The sequence below is a fragment of the Cydia pomonella genome, chromosome 1 (assembly GCF_033807575.1).
Source record: "Cydia pomonella isolate Wapato2018A chromosome 1, ilCydPomo1, whole genome shotgun sequence".
NCBI lineage: Eukaryota > Metazoa > Arthropoda > Insecta > Lepidoptera > Tortricidae > Cydia > Cydia pomonella.
The window spans coordinates 31,254,350-31,277,866 of NC_084703.1; the positions used below are offsets into that span (position 1 = coordinate 31,254,350).

At 37.7% G+C, this 23,517-nt stretch overlaps 1 protein-coding gene and 1 long non-coding RNA gene across 4 annotated transcripts; one reads left to right on the forward strand and one right to left on the reverse strand.

Moving 5' to 3' along the window:
- The first annotated feature begins 248 nt into the window (after positions 1–248).
- LOC133528481 (uncharacterized) lies at positions 249–678 on the forward strand. The gene is made up of 2 exons (XR_009801002.1): positions 249–285; positions 582–678. It is a non-coding gene; the product is annotated as an uncharacterized LOC133528481 (long non-coding RNA).
- Positions 679–3,530: 2,852 nt separating this feature from the next.
- Positions 3,531–23,142, reverse strand: LOC133519379 (uncharacterized). 3 transcript variants are annotated; one of them, XM_061853442.1, is made up of 12 exons: positions 22,912–23,142; positions 22,597–22,807; positions 22,206–22,332; positions 20,634–21,172; positions 18,095–18,423; positions 15,825–15,938; positions 14,541–15,222; positions 10,001–10,028; positions 9,836–9,913; positions 8,865–8,947; positions 7,460–7,508; positions 3,531–7,348 (listed from the first exon to the last, which is right to left on the reverse strand). In XM_061853442.1, the coding sequence occupies exons 1-12, from the start codon at positions 22,978–22,980 to the stop codon at positions 3,676–3,678; spliced, it is 5,982 nt and encodes a 1,993-aa protein (XP_061709426.1). In that variant the 5' UTR covers positions 22,981–23,142; the 3' UTR covers positions 3,531–3,675. The 3 variants fall into 3 exon arrangements, with proteins under 3 accessions (XP_061709426.1, XP_061709421.1, XP_061709425.1); XM_061853437.1 differs by having other exon boundaries at positions 20,361–21,172; XM_061853441.1 differs by lacking the exon at positions 9,836–9,913 and having other exon boundaries at positions 20,361–21,172.
- Positions 23,143–23,517: the final 375 nt, after the last annotated feature.

The window sequence follows — 23,517 nt, forward strand, 5'->3', positions numbered from 1 at the left end:
TCGAGACCAGAGGGTGTGCAGAAGGACTTTACAAAAACCTGGGGTCAATAATGACCACCTTGAATTTCTTATTTTTTGAATTCATTGGTCTGATCATGACAATAATTGATAAATTGATGAATCTGTAATCAAAATTGGAACAAACGGCCGCCATTTTAAATTTCTTCATTTCTGCTCTAATCATGATGAAAATAAAAATCTGACAATTCGAAAGATACCTTATAATACTAATTTGTAGTTAAAAATTTTAAAAAATGGCCGCCATCGTGAGTTTCTTTACTTTTGGTATGATCATTTTAAAAATTGATATGTGAGGATTCGTGAGAGTCAGAATGGCGGGTGTACATAAATAAAATTAAATGAAAACCATACCATATTTTTGTACCTAATTTGTACTATTTAGTACCTCCTTTAAAAAAAATTGTACCTCACGGTACACAAAGTTATCAGCAAAAAATAGTACACCCGCCATCCTGACAGTCAGAATGGCGGGTGTACTTTATTACGCTATATTCCCGTGGTTATTGATAAATTCTATAAAAGCCAAATTTTTGTACCTTCATATTCAATTATAATATGAGCTATTTTATTTGTGGTTTCCAAGTTTTATTCATTTATATTTTGCTTGCTATTACAATTTCGCAGGCGTTATCATTTTTCAAGTTATCGATCTCATTTTTAAGAAAAAACGCTAAGGTACAATTGTTTTTATTAAGCCAGGATTTAGTACCTTTAATGTTTAATCTGTTAAGTTCAAATAACTCAGAAAATCATTTTACTAGGCAACCTACTTGCAAAGTGTCAATGCGAATATTATATTTCTTATCAGTTAGGTACGAAGGTAAATTGGTTTACATTATTCGCATTTTCTAATGAACTCCACTTTGAATAATATACGAAATTGAAGCCACCTACTTTAAAATTGCTAAACCACAGATTTTATAAAAAAAAAATTCAGCAATGTCCGCTTTTTAAATCGACTACGAACTGTACGGCTACCTACCACGTGTGTCCATTACACTGACATATTCGCTCGTACTGGCATATTAATGCGAGCGAGAAGATGTGTACAAAGTAGAAAGTTACGCAGACGTTAGTGCATATGTCAGTGTGAAACTAATCTTATACCTTTAAACGAGCAATTCTTGTATATATACACGATGATTTTTATTCCGTGAACAGGAGTGGAATAATATTAAAATTTAGCCCAAATTAAACTTATTCGGCGAGGTCTCGCGTTATTTCTTCACTGTTTAATTAATTAAAAGTGAAAACATAGTTAAAACAAGTAACCATTGAATACATGGTCATCCTACAGTATAATAAAGTTTAACTAGGATACGTCAAGTGCCATCAGTATGGCGGGAAATTTGATGGATCTTATGTCAATAAATACTTCTATGTAAGTACTTGTAATCTTATCAGTGCTGCACTGATAACAACGAAAATAATTGGTAGGTGAATAACAAAGTGCATTACCTAAACTTTTATTTGCAAGCTACTTAACAAGTTAAATTTTGAACAAGTAAAACGATTTGTTTTTAAACTGTACAATTTAATAAATAAATACAAAACAATAAAAGCTACTGCATACCAGACCAACTAAAACATAAAAAAGATTATTTTAAACATAATTTAACAGGTGTTCAAAATGACCACCGTGTTGTTCTTGACACAGCTCCGCTCGACGCCTGTGATTATTTTTAATTCTGCGAAGAGAATTGCTAGCCCTTATTTCGTCAAATGCGTTGCATATTCTTTGGCGGAGTTCTAGTACAGTATTGGACTCTTGTTCATAAACAATTCGTTTTACGTCACTCCAAAGGTAAAAATCCAATGGAGTGAGATCTGGACTGCGTGGAGGCCATGCGATAGGGCCGCCGCGGCCGATCCACCGCCCAGGGAATTCCGCGTTCAGGTAGTCGCGAACCCTATGTTCAAAATGTGCAGGGGCACCATCATGCTGGAAATGCAGGTTATTCAAATTCCGCAGTGGCACTTCATCCAACAGCTCTGTTACCATATGCCTTAGCAAATTTAGGTAGTTTCCTCCATTTAATCTCTCTTCTATGAATATGGGTCCAATTAATGTCTCATTAATTATCCCTGCCCACACATTTACCGAGAAACGCACTTGAAACGCGTTTCTTCGGGTGAGCCGAGGATTTTCGGCAGCCCAAAAGTGTTCATTATGGACATTAAATTGACCGATACGCGTGAAGGTCGATTCATCCGAGCACAAGATATTGGTTTCGATGTTTCTCTCGAACCACTGACAGAAAGCAACCCTTCCTGCAAAATCTGTTGGTAGAATATCTTGCACGGGTCGAAAATGAAAGGGATGTAAATCGGACAAGTTAAGCAACCGCCACACGAAGGATTGACTCACTCGAAATCTTCTCGCTGCTTGCCTAGTGCTAATTCGAGGATCCCGAGCAAAGAATCTTAAGATTCATCGATCCAGATCGTCAGGATGACGACTAGGTCGTCCGGGTGCATGAGCATGTTGCGGCACTGTAAACTGCCCGAAGTCACGTAGGTTTTGGTGCATGCGGTTTATCAAATTGTGTCTGGGAATCGGGACGTTTGGATGAAGTTCGTGAAATAACTGTTGGGTTCGTCTTGTGCTGTTCGTTTGTATCGACAAACGTACAATGTCGTAACGCTCGATATTTGAGGACGGATATGGTGGAGGCATGATTTTTGGAAAAATAGTTATAATTTTCTCATTCAATATTCACGACTCTGACTTTGTTTATGCGTATGACAAAAGTGATTGACAATGTCAAGGACAGGGTTTACTCATAAATTGTCAATTGCTAATAAGTTCGTAAAGAGGTTACAAACTCATTAAAACCGATAAGGTAGTAGAGTGACAAGGATTTTAGGATAAAATTTAACTCAAAATTAAAATTATGATTTAAAAAAAACAAGTTTGTTTCCACGTAATTACTACTTTAACGTAATCTCCATCAATTACTGAGTTAGAAAAGATGGTTCCTGTTCACGGATTAAGATTCATCGTGTATATATTTCTGTGATCTCGGAAACGGCTCTAACGATTTCGCTGAAATTTGGTATATGGGGGTTTTTGGGGGTATGCAATCTATCTAGATTAGTCTTATGTTTGGGAAAACGCGTGTTTTCGAGTTTTCATGCGTTTTTCTTTCGACGCAGAATATGGTCGCTAATTTCGTGTTGCCGGCCACTGTCCATCTGGTCCAGCGGGTTAAGACGCGGACTGCTAAACGAGTGTTACGGGTTCGAATTTCGCCCGGTGACTAACTTTTGTTTTTTTTTTATATGTTCAAGTTTATATATATATTTTTTAATTTTTATTGTTTTAGACAAGTTTAATTTAGTAAAAAAATGTATTACATTTATTACAATAAATATATATAACCGAGCAAAGCTCGGTCGCCCAGGTACTGGACACTGGTAGCCGTACTGTAACTAATTCGTTCATCGGTTGAGTGTGGTGAAACCAAATCGATTATGGGTGCTACGTGCAGTGTAAGTAAAAAAAAAAATGTTTTTAATACATTTATTTTTTCGTATTAAATGCAAATATAATTGGTACGTAGATCGCAATATGTATACAAAATTCAACCATTCTTTAAAAATATTTCTGTAAAAAAAACTGTATAACATTTCCACGGGTGTAAACGAAATGATTTAGCAGGAATCAGTTTTGCTACAATCTGATAAGGTTTTACGCATTTTTAAACTGCAATTAGGAATAGTTAGTTCATCCTTGTCAGACGCGGACTGGTGTCGAGCCGACGCCGAGGTAAGTTTGACTGAGGACAATTCGTCGGCGTTACTGAACAGCCCGTTAGACATATTGGAACTGGAGCTAGAATGATATGTCACCGATTTAAACAGCTTGACGGGCGTGGATGTTCGCGCTCTGTTGTTATTGCCACTCGGTACACTATTTCCAGAATTATCATCCAACATAGTCTGTGATGAATTTTTGAAGTCTTCTGGTAATTTCGTTTCGAACAAAGATACAAACTCCTGATTAGTATCGTTCCTATTAGACTTATCTGTAAAAGTTATTTTCTTAGCCAGTTCTTTAGTTAAAAATTCTTTAACTGTCATATTATTTGTAAATGAAGTCTGTTGTTCTGCATTTTTTGATGTATCTAACCGACGCTTCAAGGCAGGCTTTTTTGAAATGTTAGACACGGACCAAACTGCATCTGTGGCTGGTTCATGTAGTTTTCTTGAGTTTTTGAACTTGACCTGTGAAAAACTGGCACTGGATGTATTTGAAGAGGAAGATAAAGCCAATCGCTCTTTAGTTTTTTTTAAAGTTGAGGAAGCCCAACCCATTCCGAGCTTTTTAAAGGCATTTTCTAAATCAGGATTCGACGAAATGCTTAACGAGTCTGATGTCTCACCCACGTTTTCTTTGTTTGCGGTTAATCTCGATTTACTCTTATCTTTCCGGACTTTTGACAGCGCCAAGACGGATAATGTAGATTCGGAAGATAAGGTAGTAGAATTCATATTAGATGCAGTATCAAATCTAAAAGGTTCAGTAATAAGTTTTCTTTTAAGCAATTCAGCCACTACATCAGGCAAACTGCCGTCTGAATGAAGAGAGCTAATGTCGTCTGGTATTCCAACATCATTAGAGAAATTGTCACGTTTCGTATGCGTACTAATCTCATAATGATCCCGAGCATATTCTTGAAGACTAATAAATGGCTTTAACATGATTTCATTAAACTGATTTAGATCCATCATCTGCAACTTGGAGTCTTCAGGCGAGTCGCTGATCACTTTGTTTTTTTCATTACTCGATTTATTGACAATGTTTAGAACCAATTCTGGGTGTAACTGGCGTTCCACCGTACTTTCTTCGTCCTTATTTGGATCAGCAAGATTGTTAGTAGATTGGTTTGTGTTAATTGGTGATTGTTGTTTGAATTTCACGCTCAAAGGAGAATCAACTTCCATGACAGTGGAGAGTTCATGCGGCACAACGTGATCCTGAGGGCGCTTTAAGTTCATCCGCAGCAACGCGGGAGGTGGCCTGTTCCGGCATTTCGTATTGTTATTTTCACGATAATCTCCATTCGTAGAAACGGATGAGGCCGATTGGCTGATGCACTCAGAATTACTGGTTTCATATAAATCTGAATTTTTGTCTTGTGGGAATTCAATATTGCCAGAGTTTGGTACACCTGATATTAGAGATTCATAGTCAGTGGAATCAATGTTATATTGATTTTTACTATTTTTCGCAAAATCATCCCTAATATTTAAAGGAATTTTTAATTCAATATTTTCAGCAGAAACCATATTGTCCGACTTCTGGTCTGATTCCGATGTCGAATCTGCTGTTGAAACTTGGCTGTAGGCCAAAGATTTATTTTTTCTAACCTCTTCCAATACCTTAGCTAAGTTTGACAATCGTTTAGTGCACTTTTCCGTAAGATCTGCTATCTTTTCCATATTTTGAAGTTTACCTTCTGCTAACTTTATGAAATTAATTTCACTGTCAACGGTACAGCTCGTTTGCGTTGAAATATTGAGGGGCTTCGATGGGATTTCATCATTACTATTACTATTAGATGATGCTGCCTTCAGTTGTTCCGCAGAAAAAACATCTCGGCCATAATTATTTACTTTACGTTTACTGATCTCAGTACTAGTTGTGCGAGTTTCTAAAATATTCTTATTCCCACTTAAATTCCTGTAGTTCTCAATATGATCCGATGGAGGAGAATCCTGTTCTCCCGAAGCAACATTAGACAAAAGAGTTTTTGCACAGTTGTCTACTTTTGTTTTCGTAGATTCTTCGCTCGTCTTTACGATAATTTTCTTCGATATATTCAAAGACTTAATTTTGTGCACTCTTTTATTTTTCGCATTTCTTGGTGGCTTAATGTTATTTGCTTTTCTGTTTCTACCTTTAGTGCCGTTGTTTGGTCGAGTAAACATTGCATGTGTAGCATTATTATGAAGAAATACTCGCTGCCTCAGAACACTCCCAAATTCTTCCCAATCACGATTGTCCAGAACTAAATGACGTCGCTGGCAATTATTAGTACTAAAATTGGTAGGTACATTAATGATTGAACTAGCTGGAGTATTCACGGAGCTGCAATCCTGATTCATTATTTGAATGGCTTTAATACCCTCTCGATTCAAAGAAAGAAGTTTATGAATGTACTGTTTAATCATAGGGCTAAGATAAGATTTGCTAGACACTTTGCTCGCATATTTGCCTGTTCTATTTCTTTTGACAGCGTTTTTAGTGTTACACATAGATATAGTCTGTTTAGAGGCCGTTAAGTGATGTTTTATTTTACAAGTGTGGTGTTTGCAGCACAACTCGGATGCGCCTCTCGTATTGTGCTCAGAACATTTATTACTCTCATAACTAAACGGCGGATATTCATTTTTATTACTGTACATATCGGCACAAAAATGTAATCGATCAATTTTAGGTTTAGTTAACATTTTTTCGAATATTTTACAGCTAGAGTAGCTTTTGCAACGATGTTCATGACGCATAACATTTATTTTTTCTTGTTTTTTAATGTTTCCAGCAGTCCGGCGCGCTTTTCTACACGGCTTGTCACCTTGCTTAAAGAAATTAGGTAGCACCACTTCCGGAGGACTCATGTAGGCAGTAGATGTCGACGAGCTCATGTGAATATAAACCGGCCTCGGGTTGGACGGGCTAGGAGTAGTTTGGGTGCAGGTTGACGTCGCTGGTCTCGCAATTGGCTCACTTTTTGCTATAGATTCGGGGATCGATTCATTGAAAGACGTGGAAACGCTTTTGTCTAGCGTCCTCTTTATGGGTTGCACATCATCAGTCATAGCTTCACTCAGACACTGTTTTTCATTGTCTTCTGTCCCATTCACTCCGAAATCCTGTTCCGTGACAGGTGGATGTGGAGCAGTTGCTGCTAAATAATTCATATCATTACTCAGTTCTTTTTGCTGAACATCATCTTTGTGATACAAAGATGGAGCTCCAAAGGAGGAGGATACTTCTAATTTAGTAATATTTGTGTTTTCGTTCCTAGTACCTGCTGTTATAGGCTCAATTGGCACATCTTGCGTTTTCGCCACTTCTTTGGTTGTGTCGTTTTTCCTGAGTTGTATGATAACTTCGTAAGCATCGTTTTTAAGAAACCCTGTGGCTCCGATGTAAAAATTACCTTTCTTTTGTTCATCATCCATGAGCTTGACAAAGCGCGCTTCCTCCGCTGAGGCGGCGGTGGCGGCGGCACCGGGCGCCGCTGGGCCGCTCTGCGACGATTCTACCGTCGGTTGACTCTTCGGACTGTGACCTTTGCATTTAGCGGAGGAGCATTTTTTTCTGAAATAGAATTTTCCCAAATATATTTTCTTCCATAAGTTCCATACTATATTTTTTGGTCTGCATTGCAAAATTGAATAATATGGAAGTGAAATAAATAAATTGTAATACCTCGAATGATGAAGACCATCCCCTGCGTCAGTTCTGCGGGAACATGAAGCTGTGGAACCAACACAAATAAAATTTTACTCAATCATATACAAGTTGTCCACAAGGAACCCGAGAGATTATAAAAACGCATTTCTGATGGTTATTCCCACTAGTTACTACCAACTTGGTTTGGTTATTTTACGCATCTTAATCAATCTATGTTTGCCCCTAGCCTAGGACCACTGGGACGAAAAAATTCGCTCCAAATGCGAAGTGCGTATTATTTTCGTAATATAGTAGTACAATAATGAATACAAAGGCACTCCCTTCAATTTGGATTCAATATTGGATATAATTAAAGTCAGTATGTTTATGATCAGAAACATTAAATGAATCGCTCTGGCCATGTGGTTCTACTACCTTTGTCCCACCAATCCGACCACATGAACTTTTTTCCGCTTGGTCCGATTAATCGGATTACCAGGAATTGTAATTCCGCTTCGTCCTACCGATCGGACCAAATGAACTCATTTTTACCTGTAACCTAGCCGAGTAGTTGTAAATCAATATCGTTATTATTGTACAATAACATATGTCGGGCAAAGATTTTTGATTACAGTTCACTTAACACACTCCTATGTAACAGTCTGTCAAGCCATTTCCGTCGGTGGGGAGGGCGGCGGGTTTAGAAAATGGAGGCGCGAAAGCTAATAGAATATTTGAATTTCGCGCCTTTTTCTACTGGCAGAGTTGTTTTACCGGCTATACCTATGTACTTAAGTTTAAACTTAGGTTTAGGATAGGTAGGTTACCTACCATAATAAAATTGTACGCCCTAGCAGGCAACTGTTGAAACATATAATGTAAAAAATGACCACCGTTGTATGTACACAGTTATACAATAAAAATATATTCTATTACATTGCTCCTCGCTTCGCTCGTCGTCGCACCTATCTAGGCTCTGTCGAATGACACTTTCGTGATGTTAAAGAAATGAAAATATAGTGAGACATTCCGTTTAGCGGACGACTAGGCACTTCGGTTTTATATTATTGCCTAAGAAAGTTACCTACTACGCAGTATGCAGGTCGCGATACTCATGTCATGTCAGTCATGTCTAGAACGCGTGATCCAATTAGTGGGAACAGGCGGTCTAAGAAAATGATAGTTTCAATTCAATGGTCCGATTCATTAATCGGACCGATCGGAAAAAAGTTCATGTGGTCCGATCGGTATCATTCAATTGAATATAATAATAAATTTTGTGTAATACAACTTGTAAGAAGTTATTAAGAAATTGTCAGGTAAATCACATTTTAACTCTTGTCCTTATTCACCCTAGTTGACGGTACCTATAAATCAATATTATTAGTTTTATTCTCTTATTATACAATCTACTTCTTTCTTACGATCTAGAGTAATATACCTTTTTTACGTTTGTCGCATTTGTTGTCACTGCCAGATTGGTTATTGTCCAGCCCCGAGTAGTACATAGACTCTAGGTTGTCCCTGTAACAAATTACACTAGAAAATGAGGTTTTCTTTCTTGGTTTGATATTTATTTATTAGTGATAGTGTATTCTATACCATTGACGAATGGTATTTTTTATTGATAAGTGGTCTATCAATTTCGAGTGTAACGCATACGATATAAGGGCCATCCTACATTTCTGTGAGCCTTAAGACCCAGTAAGTTCGTGTTATTCTCTCATTCTCACTGAGCGTAAGCGTGAGCGAAATGGAAGTGCGTGCCCGGGAACGCAGATATCATGTTTTTTCTTCTCTTTACGTTTAAATAAAAAAAAGTAATCGATACGTTCCCTCACACATGATATTGCCGATTTTTAGAAGCAATTTTCATATTTTTTAGCTTCTGTGCATAATCTGTTACAAATGTTTAAAGGGCAGATTACACTTATGTTCGTGATTTTTTTCTATCCAGCAAAAGTCAAAAGCTCTAATCAATACTGTCCCTCGTAAAGTACCAATTTAAGATATGGCAACCGTATTGTTATTAAAAAAAAGCGCTGCCACTTTTAAAAAACTCCGTTTTCTGATCTTACTGCACCTTAAAGCACAATTTCATACATCGAAAAGTAGGAAGACCCACGAACAGTTTGGTAGCAGCAACACAGTTAACAGATAAAAGCCCAGCAACGGCAGAAACGTTCATCGTCAAAGGAATCACATAGCCATAGACCGTCTACTCTAGTATTCTGTCGGCCTAGCCAGCGCGCACGCGTTAATGCTCGATGCAACCGTTCGTCCCTTTCTCACTCACTTGCTAGCAAGGAGCACACTGTCTTACATAATATACTGAACTAACCAATCAGAAATTGAGGGACGTAACCAAATTATGGATAAAATATATAATAATTCATGTTTTGTAATTATTACCACCAATGATTACGATGGGATATTGATTTCCATGGCTCCACATTTGTACGGTAACAGTCCAATATGTTGCAAGATAACCTGGTAAACGAACATAATGACTAAGTATCCAAAACAATATTAACATCGATTACTTACTAAATTACATGATTGATGTTAAATACTTACTTATTTTTGCCAACCACTTCATAGACTCCTGAAACAAAAAAAAGTTGCTGATCACATATGTCTAATACAATGATTTATTTTAGGTATTTTATATAAGGACACTTTAGGAATGGTCACAAAACCAATTTATAATTAAATGGTTGAATCGGGATAGTTTTCAGGGTCCGTAGTCAACTAGGAACCCTTATACTTCAGCCATGTCTATCTGTTCGGCCGCGGCTTAGCCCAGTGACCCGTAGGCCGTAAGGCTTCATCACACTTGACGAGGCCTTAACCATTAAACGGTTAAGAATTTAAAAAATATGCAACAAGGCTCGCCTCCTTAAAGTCCCAAAAATGTTGCACACATACAAAAATATTGTGTTACAGGGTGGTCATTTTTGCCATATAAAATATCTAAGTGTGCCCTATTAAGTACGAAGTCTTAGCGGTCAGTGAGCTAAGCCGCGGACCACAGACTACACAGACCACAGACGTCGCATTGCAAGCGTTCACAAAGAACTCGCGACCACCACACATACGAGTAGGTGCAATTTTACTTGTAATACGAATCCAGAAACTCAACTGAGTTGTATTCTACACCACTTTATATTATAATAGCCCAGATTCTCTCGTAAAGCTTAAGTCGTAATTACAAGCGCAATTAAAATAGTACGGGAGCGTTTATGTGTGGTGGCGTCGATTGTTTTATGTGCTCCGTCTAGTGGTTGAGGTGATCTGTGGTCACACTGCAGCGCCGCGTTTGCTCGACGTTTGCTGGAAGCGGGCGCCAAGGCGCGCGCGGGCCGCTTGCATCGCCCTCGCGTCTCTTTCACGATACGCCGCACTGCACTGTACGTCAAGTCTCTTAGAGCGATTATTACCTATTATTTAATTATCGCCCTATTTCCTTACAAACAAGACCCATTATACTTCTATTTTTATAATCTTTTTTTGGCAAGGTAGTACGGTTACGTCTGAAAATATTCCACCATACGGACGACAAAGTGTCAAAAATATTTATACACCTTAATATATCGGCAATAAAGTCATGTATTCATATTTTTGGGACTTTGTTAGTATTGATGTTTTTAGACGTGACTGTACAAGATGCTGTTGCTTTTGAATAATTGTATCGTTATTTCTAAGTCTATTTTTGCATTTAAGAAAGGTTGGTAATTAACTGATCTCCAGATATAGAAAAATGTTAAAGCCTGACAACAGTTTATTTGACCCTCGCCATTTTGCGGATTTTCAATGGTACTAATTTCTTTTACTGGCAACAAGTACTCTTTGACAACGAACGTTGGATGTCATCCAATGTCACCAATGTAAATAAACAGAAAATATCTACGAATATATTCAAATATAAACGGTTTTATTACGAAAGTGCCAATAAAAATTTCCAAAGATGCGAAAAAAATTGTAGTGAATGCAATCAAAAACTTACAGCTTTAAAAAGACGAAGGATTACATAGCATTGAGACGGTCTTGACTTTGCCACCTGTACAAAACAAAGCCCCACACAAAAAGAGAATTCAAATAGACGACTTCGATAAATGTGCCATACCATAAGGCATAAAATTCATGATTTTTACGCCGTGCGAAAACAAGTACCGAGTATCACAACTCTGCTCACTGCTTTGAAAAAAAGCGGCCAAGTGCGAGTCGGACTCGCCCATGAAGGGTTCCGTACCATTTATGACGTATTAAAAAAACTACTTACTAGATCTGGTTCAAACCAATTTTCGGTGGAAGTTTGCATGGTAATGTATATCATATATTTTTTTTAGATTTTTCATTCTGTTATTTTAGAAGTTACACACATTTTTTCACTTTGGAAGTGTCTCTCGCGCAAACTATTCAGTTTAGAAAAAAATGATATTAGAAACCTAAATATCATTTTTGAAGACCTATCCCTAGATACCCCACACGTATGGGTTTGATGAAAAAAAATTTTTTTTTTAATTTTTATGACGTATAAAAAAAAAACTACTTACTAGATCTCGTTCAAACCAATTTTCGGTGGAAGTTTGCATGGCAATGTATATCATATATTTTTTTAGATTTTTCATTCTGTTATTTTAGAAGTTACGGGGGGGGGGGGGGACACTTTTTACCACTTTGGAAGTGTCTCTCGCGCAAACTATTCAGTTTAGAAAAAAATGATATTAGAAACCTCAATATCATTTTTAAAGACCTATCCATAGATACCCACGTATGGGTTTGATGAAAAAATATTTTTTGAGTTTCAGTTCTAAGTATGGGGAACCCCCAAAAATTTTTTTTTCTGTTTTTGTGTAAACATCTTAATGCGGTTCATAGAATACATCTACTTACCAAGTTTGAACAGTATAGCTCTTATAGTTTCGGAAAAAAGTGGCTGTGAGATAATCGGACAGACAGACGGACATGACGAATCTATAAGGGTTCCGTTTTTTGCCATTTGGCTACGGAACCCTAAAAAGACATTGGATTTACAGGCAGCAGAGAGTACTTACGAAAACTGATGCACAGTATGGAGCGTTCTGATATTGTGGTTTGGCGTGAAAGTTATTTGGATCAAATACAAGATGTAAGGGATAAAAATATGCCTATAGTTTATTTGGACGAGACCTACATTCATACTTCTCTGAACCACGCCAAATGTTGGCAGAGCGAAAATTAACCTGGAGCATGGAAAGCCGTTTCAACAGGGAAACGACATATTATTGTTCATGCCGGTGGACCATCCGGATTAGTTCCTAATGCACTTCTGGTATATAATGATAAATAAATAAAAAAACAGATTACCATGATTCGATGAATATTAATAATTTTAAGAAATGGTTTACGTAGAAATTAATTCCTAATCTTAGTGAACCCACATGTATAGTTATGAATAATGCCCGATACCATTCCTTTCGCATTAATAAACCACCAACATCTGGCGACAGAAATCATGTCATTGCAGAGTGGCTGCGTTCGAATTAAATTTCATTTCCACAAAAAGCATCCAAAGCTAGATTGGTGGAGATTTTGAGACGTTACAAACCTGAACCAATATTATGAAATAGACACGATTCTCTCCACATACGGACACAAAGTGATAAGATTACCGCCGTATCACTGTGATTTAAATCCTATTGAGATGATTTGGGGCATTGTAAAAGCTAAAGTGGCAACTAAAAAATAAAAAAAAATGTGTCTATCGATAATAAGCTTAAAGCTTGTTGAAGATAGTTTTCAGGTATAAAACTTATTTTAATGTTGAGAATTTAGTTATGTAAATTATTTTGAATTCAGTCTATATCATTAATGATTAAAATTTTTAATAAATTATTGTCGTATAGGAAGTAACTCAAGAAAATTGGAGCAATTGCTGTGACCATGTTAAAAAAATTGAAGGCGATTATTAAAGGTCCTATAATCGAATTGGAGACTGAACGTTCTATAATCGAGGTTGGTGGTCCTGAAAGCGACACAACATCTGACGAAAATTAGAATTCGTCAGAGTCAGAAAACGAAGAATATATAAATATTGAATATTTAGAATCAGATTTTGACGAATAGGTAAATTGAAAGAACCGAATTCTCTGTAAGCAATGTTTTGACATTATACGAGTATCAACATGAAGCCAATGCCCACTACCCCGACTAGACATGACGTACAGTGAGCATCAAAAGTAGCGGATCAAATAACGCTTCATAAGTATCTACCATTCTGCGACAGCTTAACAAAAAGTGATATATTTAATATAGAACAACTAAGACTGTAAAAGATATATTTTGGAACGCGATTTTTAGAAAATTATCTACATTTGGAAAAGTTATACGGAATATCAGATACTTTTGGCGCGTTGTTTCATCCGCTACTTTTGATGCTGACTGTACGCACATTATTGCCATACGTAAGCTGTTTGCAGCGACACTATCACAGGGTTAAATAAACTGTTGTCAGGCTTTACGTAAAAAAAAAAAAAACATTTTTACTGCCAAAAATAGTAAATGATCACCAAACTTACAACACCATTTTAATAAGAAATAATAACCAATTTGTTTACATCTTGCCATCCTATCAAAGCAAATAACTCCAAACTAATCATTGTTAACCCAAAAATAATCAATTACCAACAAAATTTTACCTGCATTCTAATTTAAAATTTCAAACAAATATTTAACATCTCGTTTTTCCCTAATTTATTTTCGCTTCAACCCTAAGGAGTGTCGTTGGATAGATCTTTAATAAAAAACAGGGGACTCGTGAACCATTTTTCGATAAAGCAAACATTAAAGGAACTTCTAACCTTTAGACCACGGAATAAAACCCTGAAAGTAAAGCTTCATAAAAAATTTCAAAGTAGAATATTACGAACATGATTGGTTAAGCTGTTTTATATTTTGGAATCCAAAGTGGTTCCTGGAGCGAAACTGAACGCACGAAGCGATCAACCATTCGTGTAGTTCTTTACCATTGATTATTATTAATAATGAATTAACTTACAACAATTCTCCTCCAAAATTACGTTTTTAACACGAGAATATTCTACAATTATATGGTTTACGATAGCAGAAAAATTACCTTCAGTAATATGGTCAGCGCCGAGTAGGTTTTTATCCTCTCTAACATGTTCATCACGTTCGACGTCTTCACATACCGCTGCTTCTTTACAAAATGGTTCTGTTATATCTTGAGTGTCTTTCGATTCTCCATTACCTCCAGCAACATCGTCAGAATTATTTACTTTAGTGGATTTATTCTTTTTTCTGTGCTTGCAGTCCAATATTTTGTAAATAATGATTCTTTCCGTATCTGTTAGCTCCCTCCTTTTCAGGCTGTCGTCAATGTTCACGTTACGTTTAGGATCCGGTTCTCGGCCTTCAGTGGAGCTATTGTCGGAGGCGACCGACTCGTCGGACAAGCTGTCGTCATCGTTCTGGAACATGACCGTCCGCACGGTGTTCCTGTCGGCGGTGGCGGGGACGCCAGCGGTGTCCTTGGTGGGCGGGGTGTGCTTGTGGCGCGAGCGGTACTCGTGGTAGCTATCCACGCCGAACTTGACGGAGTGCGGGTGGGTTGCGCGGCCCGCCCGCCCGTCGGCGGGGATGGTATGCACGGCAAGCTTGCTGTCGCTCTCCGGAACGGGCATCCAAGAGTATCGGAAATCTCTTTCATTTAAATTATTATCAACCTTCAAATCTGCCGGTGATTTGGATCGCTTGGAAGGACTCCTACTGGGTAATCTGGATTTAGATCTGCAGCCCTGGAAAGAAATGTAACATGTAAGAAACGCATCACAAGAACTTGTAACTTTTTTGTAAGGGTCTATAATATTTTTCACATGGCTTGGATACGGTGACCGCTGTCCGTTCTATACAATTTATGATCTTAAAGCGCAAAATTGTATTGCGATAACCGCTATCACCGTACCCAAACTCCCTATGTAAGAAATACTATCAGAAATATTGATTACTTATATATGAAAAAAGAACAACTATTTTACAAAAAGTGCCGCGGCAGATTACTTATTACAAAATTGTAGTAGATAAAACAAAAATATGCAATCCAAACTTATTTATTCTATGTACGTACTAATAAAAAGAATGAGCTGATTCAGGATACATTTTATAACTGTAGAAGTGTGTACGACCTCTTCCAACATATTCCGAATATTTTTCAAAACACTCCCACAAAATGCCCACTACAAATGCCGTTATGTAAAAACGCTCAACTCTAACAAGCCCTTGATAATCGTTTGTCCTTATTGAAGTCTATTATATAAGCTTGAATAGAATTATAGCAAAGTTTTATAACCGCATCAATGAGAAAAATCCACATGAAAACGGTGCTTATATGTAAAGGTACCTGTGAATCTTGCCTTCTGCTTTCTTTTTCTATATTTCTAAATTCTTGTTGCAATATTCTTTGACGATTGTCTCTCTGTTCTTGAAGCCGATGGTCATCTTTAAAAGCGTTGTTCTGGAAAACATATAATTATCGATAACAAAGAATATGAATACAAAATTACCATAAGTTATGGCAGTCTCTGGAGGCAACTCGATAAAGCCGTGATCTTCAAACTCCGGCCCGCGAGAAAGTGAAAAGGCGCCCACTAATTACCAGTTCCCCGGAAGATATCGGCCTGTCAATTATTCGCAAAAACTGACAATCGCGAATAACTGACAGGCCGATATCGTTGTTCAGTGGGCGCCTTAAAGGAAAACAAAAGGCCGTACAACCCGGCCAGCGAAAAGAAAGCGCCAGGGCCCAATGCCTGGTTGTGGCTTTCAGGTAAAAAGCTTGGAGACCCCTGCGTTAAGGAATTGGTATTTTGGGTATTCTAGGTATTACTGCAGCATCAGGTCAAGATTAATAGATAGATTAATGTTTTTTTTTTATTCAATCACTATCTACTATCCGCGACTTCGCCTGCTGATTATGTAGAATGATGATTTCCGTGACGAAAATTATCGCATATCCTACTCCTGGAATCAAACTATTTCCATAACAAATTTCAACTACACTCCGGTGGAAAGAAATCGGACCACCCCAACATTTTTATACTTTTTCCACCGTACACCTCTCGACACCCCTGAGCCGCTCACACCGGTGTTGCTCCTGGTCGTCTTCACGTCGGCATTTTCAGGGGCCCATCTAGTGGGCGGCGAGTCACCGCCTGCCTCGATAACTAGTGGAAACATTGTTATGGCAGGTGTCCGGACGTCTTTGCAATAACCCGGTCTCATTGTCCTCCCAAACTTCAATCCATAGACCGTTATACTGTTCACTTTTACTACAATAGTCCCAATGCCTGTTGCGACCGGTTCATGGGTGTCTATTGTTGCGCCTGTGAACGGGTTCCAGCAGGCGTTCTACATGACATTAAAGCTCTCCAAGAGGCCTCTACGTGTTGGATCTATATCCCCACGCAAGCCTATCAAAAGACCGGGATTTATAGGCCCGTGAAATCCAAGGAGATACAATAATAATAATATTAATCCTGCACTCGTCGGAAAAAGGTACGGGACTCCATTGCTGAAGCAAAATAATTCCATTTTTCATGTTCCCGAGCGAAGACGCGTCGTGCTCCACGGTGTATTGAGGTGAGTTTTGGACCATTTGCAGCTCTGTGTGCTGTCAAGCCTTCTCCTTCAGTCGTCTCCTAACTGTCCTTCGACTGATAGACACATTCCTGGTCTCTAGGAGCTCCTGTTGAAGGTGAACGGCATTCAGTCGGCGATTTCGTAGCGAAGTAACAACAATGAAACGGTTAATATCTCTTTCAGAAGTACTGCGAGTTCTGCCAGTTACGGGTCTTCTGGAGAGCGTCTGATCGTTGCGGAACCTTTGGAAGACACTTTGAACCGATGTTTTCGATAGGTTCAGTTGTCGAGCCACTGCACGTTGACTAAGCCCTCCCTGCAATAAGGCAACTGCTTGGTCAGCTTCAGTCCGGGTAGTATCCATTTTTCGTTAGTTTTTCCAGATTCAGTCGATGAGAGTAGTGTCAGGAAAACGTATCAATCACGAATGATCATAAACAATGATAATTAACGGTTTTATATCTAATGATATGACAGTTGGAGGGGGATGATTTTCAGGCCCATATTTTGCACAATATCCATCCCCACCCCTGAATATTGATGTCATTTGATAGGGCAGAAAATTATCTACCATATGGTATCTAAATTATCATGATCGAGCTTGAACTTTTTACAGAAATTAAAAAAAATGTTAATAATGCTGGGGTGGTCCGATTTCGTGTATACAGATATCTATATCTACAGTGATTGAATAAAAGATATTAATATATCGATTAACCTTGACCTGATGCTGCAGTAACACTTAGGGTACCCAAAATACCATAATACCATTTCATATCATAATATTTTTTTATTATGGCTTTATCTCATAATGCGACAATATGGTACCCTATAAAGAAATTGTACAAATTATATCAAAGTGGCACTCCTAGAATAGAAGTGCCACTTTGATCCCCCCTGGCAGGGCAGAAAAGTTACAATGGTTACATGATCCCTCCTGAAGAAAAAGCCATTTCCCGAGTAGGTGATGTGTGTTGTGAAAACAACTTAGTTATGAGTTAGGGTATAAAAAACACTAAATGCATTACTTACGATTGGTCTAGTGCTTTTATTTTTGGGGAGCCTATTTAAAAATGCTATTGTATCCTTATATTCTTTATCAACGTTTTGTCTCGTCATAGCAATTTTATTCACCGAATCTTGACTTTTCTTCTGTTTCTCATGGCTACACGCAGCCATGGCCTCGCTGAGCGCTTGCGAGTAGGCGTCCTGCTCGAGGCTGCGGTCCCGATAAACTATGCGCTCGTCAACGCGCGGAACGTCCCTAGTATCTCTTGTAGAGTGGTTGTATGTTGTAACAGACTTTTTTTTGGCTAACACATTCTCAGACTCCTTACTCCTCAGCAATCCATTGGCATGGCCTAAAACATATATTACACGCCATTAGTTCATTAAAGTCTCGTAAAAGTTTTTAACTAAATTACTGTTTACGGCAATATGTACAAGCATGTGAAACGAGCATATGATTTAACAACTAAGCACTCAGCTTTAATGAACAAAATCGTATAATGACGATCAGTGTCAGTGATTTGTATATAATTTTCAGACATGTAACGGAGTTCATTCGTTTGGCCCTGTATCAAAATAGTAAATATTTGTATAATCGCCCTTAAAAATCCTTTCTTTCCATACCACACTCAATGGGTTCAGATGATGTTTATTATCTATATGTTTATATTTAAACAAATCTCGACTTACTAAAATATAATTTCAACGCGTAAGTTTCATATCTAGTTTTAATTATCTTTCAATGCACTTTATTTTGATACCCCACTCGATAGGTTCCTACGATTTTTTTTCTAAAGGTCGCGCAATATTGTGTATTAAGTCCGCCATGTTGTTTTATTTGTGACGTCACATAGCCTATGTTACTCGGGTTAATGTAACGATTCTAACAATACCTCACTCGTTCAAATCGGTTAAGGGATTTGGAAGTTATGGTGGAATAAAGAAACTCACATACATACAAACATGAATCCTGAAAACAATACACTCGTTTTTTTGGGCAGTTGTGTAAAAATAGTAATGAGATGGGTGTCCCTAATTTAAAACGGCTCTGTAAGTTTCATATTCGTCAGTTGCTGTGTACGACATCTCTGCATCGCGAAATGCTATATTCCTGCAGCTGCCAGTACTGACAAAGTAATTGTTTGGTACGGTTGAGTTCACAACCATTTAACAAGCCAATGTTCCAAGGACATCCAAACCATAGATTAGAACACATAATCGAACACTGCCCTCAGCACTCATAGACTGGCGAAGAGAAGACCTGCTGCAACTCACACCAAATGCAGAAGCGTAGTGGCGGGGTAAGGCCAAAAATTTATGTGGGCAAGGTACATTTAGCGAGGCCCTCCGGTGGGGCAAGAAATAACGAACATTTCTACGTTGTGTCCGAGATATATAAAATTATTATTATATTTATTTGAGGCACGAGGCCTCTCGGACCGCGAGGCCCCTCGGGCCGCGTGATCGTAGGCGGTGGCCCACGTCGCCTACGCCTAACGCCGCCTATGCAGAAGCGTAGCTCAATTATTTTAATGTTGATCTACTTATAACTTTTTAGAATTGTATTATTTTGGACCCGTTTTATTGTTTCGCGATAATATTGTGACCAAGGCCGGACAAACGTCCCACTTTGTCGCTTGCCATAAGGACGAGATTTGCTTTTAACTTTATACGAATAACCTACCAAGACATCCTTATGGCAAGCGACAAAGTGAGACATTTTGCCGGCCGCGGTTAGAATTGTATCTATGTAATTGCCTGTTTTATGAAACATGCCATACGACTAAATAAATGAAGTGTTTTAGAGACGTGCAAATATATTTTTGGAATGTTGGCTTGTAAAGATGTTTGTGAACTCGACTGTACACTTCCTGCTTGATGACATCTGTAATCTGTCTTTTAGGGTGAAAACAAAGTTTTGCGAATTTTTACCTAGCTACAATATATTCATTCCTTTTCATGTATTTTATCGTATCACACAACATTATCCCCGCGTATCCGTTACATATCATAATAAAACATTTATATGATCAAAATATTCAGTGACAAACAGCTCTTCTACCCATGAATGTAACCAAAACATAATTGGTACAAGCAAAGCAATACAAATTTTACTTGAAAGTATGAAAGTGTAGGTATAACCATGGCGATGTAAGGTCTTTTAAAGAATGAAAAAAAAAGGTTATCAAGTGATTCATGGTTCAAATCCAATGGAGTTAGCCTAAGTTAATAATGGAAAGTATAATGGAAAGCTAAGCCTTGATTTCAGACATCGATTAGAACTTGTCACCTGCTAATTCATTATATTCGCAACACTTATGCGGTATCAAGGGTCTTGCCTTTCTCAAAACTGGACCAGGTACCCAGTTTGGTTTCACAGGAGCAATGGAACTAAAAATCTTATTAGAATTAGTTACATTAATTGCAAAGTGCTTTCTTTCCAATGGTTGTTTGCTATGTGTAATTCTAAGGGACTGACACTGACAACTGGTTTCGGGATGCCACATGGGCACTGGAAAAACTTGGCCTTCAACTACATGGCAAATGTTGCTAAAAGCACTACCTTCAGGCCTTAGAGGTCTGCTTCGAGTTATGGTCTGCCTTAAATTCTTTAGATCATCAGATTTTTGCTTGCTTGAGTTGTTTTCAAATTCTCTGAGTCGAAGCACACGATTTTGAATGTATTCAGAAACTAAAGTTGAAGAAAGCTTTGAAGGTCCAGTATCGCAAGGTTTAGCAGCTCCTCCGCGCAGGCTCAACGGCATCTCATCACTGACAGCAAACAAATCACTTTTCCTTTGTTTGTCCGTGCCATTGTCTTTGTCGGCAGCAGATTCTTTGATGTCATCATCATGTGGGAGAGCTAGTGCTGGGACGTTGGGCTCCCATTGAGGAGAAAGTAAATCAATATCCCACTGGGTGCCCATGTCTGCCCTTGACACTTCTTTTGGTAAGTCCTTGTTATTTAAGTTTACATCTCCATTAACATTTTCAGTGGTAGATTGGGTTTCTTCATTAACAATAATAATTTTACTGGAAAGTTTGGACAACTTATTTGCTGCACTGGCTGACTTTTCACGGCTCAATTCATTTGCAGCTTCCCTAAAAATTTACCACTTAATATTTAAGCTCTGTTTATGTATGCCAGACACTAAAATGAAAATTGAATTGTCTAATCTACTATTGAATTGTCACGTTTTTAATCATAACCACAGATCGGTTGGACAAATTAGGGCAATCAAACTGTCATTTTAGAGTCTGGGATATAAAAAGAAACCATTAAAGGATTTTTATTTAGCACTCCTTCATAGTCGGTCAGCAGACTTTAGATCTAAATCTAGTGTTAGTGTTTACATTAAACTTTGCCTGCTATTAAAATTGTAAATTAACTTCAATTCTTGTTTAGAAGGAGAATATCATATGATAACACACATTCAAATAAAAAATAAAAAAGTAAAGTAAGTATATCAATAACTGCAGTGCCACATAATACAGTAAAAAATTCTAAATAAAAAATCTTAACTATTGTAAACATTATAAGGAGACAGCACAGATTAATGTTACTATAAAAATACTCTAATTTTGAAATTTGATATATGTTGATAAATTTAAATAGTTTAACCCTTCATATGACCTTGTCAAAAACTTATAGCGGCTAGGGGTTAAATCAATAGCATAAGTAGTTCCTGAGATAATTAGCAAAGTGACAGATAGATGACAGAGTTGCAACACAAAGATTCCTTCATGCGCATTTGATAAAGAATTCTAAATAGAACTTTAATCAATAAAGGCTTATAAAGGAGCCTCAATTGCTATATTGAGCAATACAGTGCAGGGTTACTGCTGGGCATATATAATTAAGCAAGAAAATCCTATGCAGTAGAATGTAGAACCTCCTACTTAAATATTCAAATTAATAAATGGTGAAAAAAGTACATATTCAATGACAGAGGCCTCCCAAAGCACACATTAGTTTTTTGAACATGAAATTCAGGCTGCGTTTTGATGCACAACAGTAGTTAGAAATGCTGAGCTTGAAGGAAACCACAGGTGTCACAATGAAAAGGGAAGAGGTTGCATTCTGGTAATATTGTCCATGGCTGAACCGTGCAAAACACACTGGAGACTTCATTACCTTGCTTGCAGCTTTCTGTCCAAAGCCTTTTTCAACTCATCTAATTTCTGTTGCTTTTGTTTTTTTACTTCTGCTGCAGCCTCTCTCCCTCGTAGACGGGACAAGTCAACTTTTTCAACAAGATTCTCTGAAAATATCAACATGTATCTTTTTTTCTATTTAAAGCATACATACACACAGATTATTCGCAAACGAGTTATATATAGCAACAAAGTAATTTTGTGGATACAAACCAATAAGAATAAACAAAAATAATGAGATCAAAGTGCAGGCACTATTTGTATAAGGTTTAATATTAGGTTTAAAATAATATTATGTATTAGCCTCTAAGAAACTGCTGTGAAAAGATTACAAGCCACAGCAGCAGTAGTTGAGTGGATTCCATACTAACCTGATTGTGTCAGCCCTCGAGCCTGCTTGTGGCTGCTCCCTACATTGCTCAATCCTCTGGAATATAACTCTTCTAGTTTTTTAACGACTTTCTCTTGGTTCTGCTTGTAATCCTTTTCTTTCCTCTCGTCAAGTTCAACCACTTGACGTAGTTTCTCAACTTTCGCGCGTTGCCTTATTTTCTTCGCGATATCTTTAGACTGTTCTCTAACCTAAAATGAACAAAGCGGCTTCCTTTATGACTTAGCTTGCAACTAAATCGCACTAGACACAATTTTATGGATGGTATATATTTCTAAGAGTCAATGATTCAAACCTGCTGGAGTCGTAACTGACGACGACGGAGGAATTCACTTGTTTCCAGTGATTCACTCTTTGAAGTCATATTGACATATGACCGTAGTAAAAAGTTTGTTATTTTCTGAAATTATTGTCTTACTATTTATAAATTGTCAATTGAAGACACAATCACTGGACTGCAATGTGAACTCACAAATTTTTGAACACTTGGGACAGCTTACGTCAACGACTCAACGAACATGCAACAAATATTAGGGCTCCTCTACACGATGGCCCATCGTACGCCAGTCTAAGGGACGCAGCTATGCAGTGGAATGAGATAGCAATATCACTTGCTCCCTCTAACGCCTAAATGCAAAAAGTAATGCAATACAATAAAGAATAAAGAATAAAGCGTTCCTTGGACTGGCCTACGCTGGGCCATCGTGTAGAGGAGCCATTAAAGACTAAAGAGTAAAGTAAGTATATAGGAAAATAGAGCCCTCTTGAAGCATTTTAAGTAAAGTAATTTCGAAGCGCTATCTCTATTTTGTATCCGAAACTAGCTATGTATGTGTGCGTGCACATCTACATATGCATCCGTATGTGTGGGTACTTTCGTACTACATAATATTAGGTCTAC

Coding starts and splice junctions, on each gene's coding strand:
- LOC133519379 (XM_061853437.1), bottom strand. CDS start 22,980: ATGACTTCAAAGAGTGAATCACTGGAAACAAGTGAATTCCTCCGTCGT. Junction 21,173..22,205: donor GACAGAAAGCTGCAAGCAAG/GTAATGAAGTCT, acceptor GTAAATTTTTAG/GGAAGCTGCAAATGAATTGA. Junction 18,424..20,360: donor CGAATATAATGAATTAGCAG/GTGACAAGTTCT, acceptor TATATGTTTTAG/GCCATGCCAATGGATTGCTG.